Source organism: Pundamilia nyererei, unplaced genomic scaffold, assembly GCF_000239375.1.
Source record: "Pundamilia nyererei isolate P.nyererei 1_Seehausen unplaced genomic scaffold, PunNye1.0 scaffold00266, whole genome shotgun sequence".
In the NCBI taxonomy this organism is placed as follows: domain Eukaryota; kingdom Metazoa; phylum Chordata; class Actinopteri; order Cichliformes; family Cichlidae; genus Pundamilia; species Pundamilia nyererei.
In genome coordinates, this window is record NW_005187667.1 from 212,575 (window position 1) to 216,355 (window position 3,781).

At 46.6% G+C, this 3,781-nt stretch overlaps 1 protein-coding gene across 1 annotated transcript in view; it reads right to left on the bottom strand.

Annotated features, from left to right (window-relative positions):
- LOC102202646 (calcium/calmodulin-dependent protein kinase type II subunit alpha-like) overlaps positions 1–3,781 on the bottom strand; it is an 18,410-nt gene that overhangs the window by 5,375 nt on the left and 9,254 nt on the right. Inside the window, exon 3 of the mRNA XM_005750223.1 lies at positions 729–788. Coding sequence (XP_005750280.1) covers positions 729–788 — 60 coding nt within the window. The remainder of the gene's footprint in view (positions 1–728; positions 789–3,781) is intronic.

A 3,781-nucleotide genomic window follows, 5' to 3' on the forward strand; every position in this document is an offset into this window, starting at 1 on the left:
CTTCACACACTGAGGTTAATTATGGAGTTCCACAGGGTTCAGTGCTAGGACCAATTCTGTTTACATTATACATGCTTCCCTTAGGCAGCATCATTAGAAGACATAGCATACATTTACACTGCTATGCAGATGCTATGCAGAAACCCGTCCTGGAGGATGAGGCGGCTGTTCCTGAGGTCAGGGTGAAGAAGCCGTCAGCTGTAATTTGGGGAGGCGGCGCTTTTCCACAACGCCATTACGTTCAAAGGCTCACGAAACTCTCACAATCTATTCATACAAGAGCTCTAACAGCCTCGAGGAAGACTCTCAGTCATTCAGAGGTAAGAGCGACCTAAGCCCATCTCTGAGGGAACATCTGTCACCCTCTTACAATGATTGCAGCCATTCCCCAACTCTGTGAATGGGACTCGTGGTTATTGATCAACCCTTCGATGTGATTCAAACCTGATTGTGCAGAAGACAGTCCCTACGTTACTGACGAAGGCGGCTCTCAGTATCACAGTACTCGTACTGCGTGCTGTCTCCAGTACACGGTGCAGGTTTTCCTTCCAGCTGCTCAGAGATCAGCGTGTTGGAGGGAAACCTCTCCGCGTCCTCGTCTGTCGCCTCCACTCTGAGAACGACTCCTCTGTGATTTCACCGCCTTCATCACCCTCACCGTTAGCAGCCGAGGTACATACAGCAGTGTTAGTACATGCAGTACATGCAGTACATGCAGTATTACTCACCGATGTTGGGGTGTTTCAGTAGTCGACAGATTCGAGCTTCACGGTCCAACTTCTGATGATCTGACAACACAAACACAGAGATTACTGATCAGAGGCATCGATCGGGGATCTCCCTCCTGACCTTGTTATTGATCAGGAGAGTCAGGAATCAGACCTGTTGTCGGTTTTCACACCGCGAGGTGATCGCAGGTATTTCACAGACAACAGGAAATCAGTCCAATCAGAGCTCACGCTCATGAAGCATCAATGTGACGGTGATAGTTTCGTTATCTCTGATCTTCATCCCGGATAAACGATCACTGAGGCGCTCAGAAACAGGAGAATCGGGCTTTTGCTGCCTGAGGTTTGATCTGAGCGTCAGTGTCACAGCAATGCAGAGATATCTGTGTGCACATCCAGACTCCACCGAGGCAGGAGCTGCTCACACACAGCTCTGCTGACCAAGAACGAGGCTCGGTTTCAGGCCTGAGCGCCGTGAGGTGGGACCAAAGAGACCTCTGCATCAGTGGGACTTTGTCTGGTAATGACAGATCAGGATGGTTTTAAGTCAAAGTTTTATTTTCCACTTTATTTCCCTGCTTAAAACCTCCTCTGACCTCCTGAACACTTCCTGTAAAGTCTGTCTGAGGCTCCAAAGGTGAGTCAGTGCAGTGTTGGGGCTTAAATCAGGCGCGTGGCTGCTGGGAATAATGGGAGAGCTGTTTGTTGCTCCTCATCTTTATCAACTGTGCGCAGCTTTGATGCTGGAAGCTTTTTGGTTTCTGCAGCAGACGCCTGCACACAGCCCAGCATTAGCCGAGTTCATAGTAATGATGACGATGGAAATAAAGGTGACCCATCATGTGACCAATAACATGGTCACATGATGCTAATGATATATTCAGATATATTGTTGATATTACAGTAAAATCCACGTTCTTGTGATTGTATAGAGCACCTTGATCTCAAAGGGACAGAGTAATCCCATTACCTGCTGTGCTGATATTAAAATATTAGACTGTGAAGACAGTGAATGTGACCTCAGAGATTTGCTGTTCTGTTGTTTTTGTGTTTTAGTCCTTAAACAGACGTTTGTTTTTCTAACTTCAGAAGATGAAAAAAGCTTGAACCATCACCAATGTGACCTTTTATCTTAATAAACACTGAAACGAGTCAAACAGGTTTAAAGCTGCTTTCAAAGCTGTTCACAGAGTGAGAGGAGATGTTACACCACCTGCTGTAGAACTACACCTGTGCAGAAGCTCAAAGGTGGTTTTGAACATCTAAAGTGAACAAACGAATATTAACTCAGTGTCAAACATGCAGCACAGGGGCCAGAACCAGATCACCAGAGCGTCCAGCTCGGGTCTGTGTGAGGTCATGAAGTTCTCCAGGTTTCAGTAAACAGCTGTTTGCTTTGTTGTCATGGCGGCATGATGACACAGGAGCGAACATGGAAAACTAAGAGTATTAGTAGATGTAGCGAAACATTTAAAACAGCAGTTTGGATCCAAAAAGGCAAAAACAGGTGAAGGTTTGTGTGTTTGAGCTGTGAGGCTCAGCGTCCCAGCAGGCTGAAGGGATGCAGAAGAACTGAGCTCAGGCAGCTCAGGCTCATCGATCAGATAAGAAGAACAATAAGTGTGTTAGAAATCACATCCTGCTGGGATACAGACCCTTCACTCGTCATGAGCTCACTGGTCTGAACCAATCATGATCCTGTGTGACCCATGAACTGGTGGTCCACGCCCACAGGTGAGGACCAACAAACTGCACTGTGGATCTTCACTGTCACTGAGTCCACGCCTCGTGTAGGGCTGTTCGATATAACGATATATATCGGATGACGATATAAAAACATTTGTCGTTTCCTATCACGCTATCATTTGTTTCGTGGTGTCGCAAAATAAACTGTTTACAGCAATATTTTTCATGGTTCTGGTGTCACTGTAGTTATTATTAATTTCTTAAAGTTCTCTCTTTCTCTTATATTTGATATAACCACACTATGGACGGACAAGCGCCTGTTTTTATGCGTTGTCGTTAGTAACAACGATGGTAACAGCATCGCGTGGCTCCGCTGTCCGCTTGTTTGTTTTCCACGTAAACCTTTCACAATAAAGTCTCAGGATCCTCTTGAGACTTTATAAAATAAACTGAATCACGGGAATGCAGAGAGTTTAGGGATGAGAAGCAAAAAAGAGCCGTCAGGTGCTGAAAAATAAACCCTAGACTCAAACTTTGAAAGAAAACGGCGGCCGTTACAACTTGTGTCTAAAAATGTATCGTTTCATGCATCGTTAAAACACTCGACTCCAGCTACACAACGCCCAGCTGCAAACACGTCACGCAAGTCGAGCTGCCCGAGATTCACAGAATTTATAGAAAACGTTACATTTTTGTGATTTATATCGTTGTCAGGACGATAGATATCTTATATCGGGATATGAGATTGTGGTCATATCGCACAGCCCTAGCCCCGTGTGCACCATCGAGGTTTATTTGCAGCTCTTGAGCTACAAACGTGACATCAGGAGGTTAGTTTGAGCTGCTGTTGGTTTGGAATCAATTAAAGTTTCTCCTTCTGTGTTTTTCCTGCAGCTGAGTGCATCAAGTGGACATTAAAGGCCATTTAAAAACCACCAGAAACTCCTTTAGTGCGAGCAGCGAGAGAAGCAGCTGGTTCCCTTCCAGTAACTCTTTAATTAGATATTAATGTGCTGGGTGGAAGCCATTAGCCGTGGCGCCGCGATGATCACACGAGGAGTTATCCGGCATAAATGGAGTATTGATTGTTTGGGGCTCTGAAGTCAGCTTCAGCTCCTGTGAAACTCACTGTGACCTCCCCAGGCGGTTCAGCCCACCGGCGACTGATCCCGACCGGCCAACACTCGGCGCGGCTGAACCAACAGAAGCAGCGCGGCGAGATCACGAGTGTCCGGCAGCCAACACGAGGCTGCCGAGGAAGGCGTCCAACCGAGCAGCAGCTCTGAAGCTCCAAAGACTGGCAGCATGACAGGCTCCACACACACACAGACACACACACACACACACACACACACACACACACACAC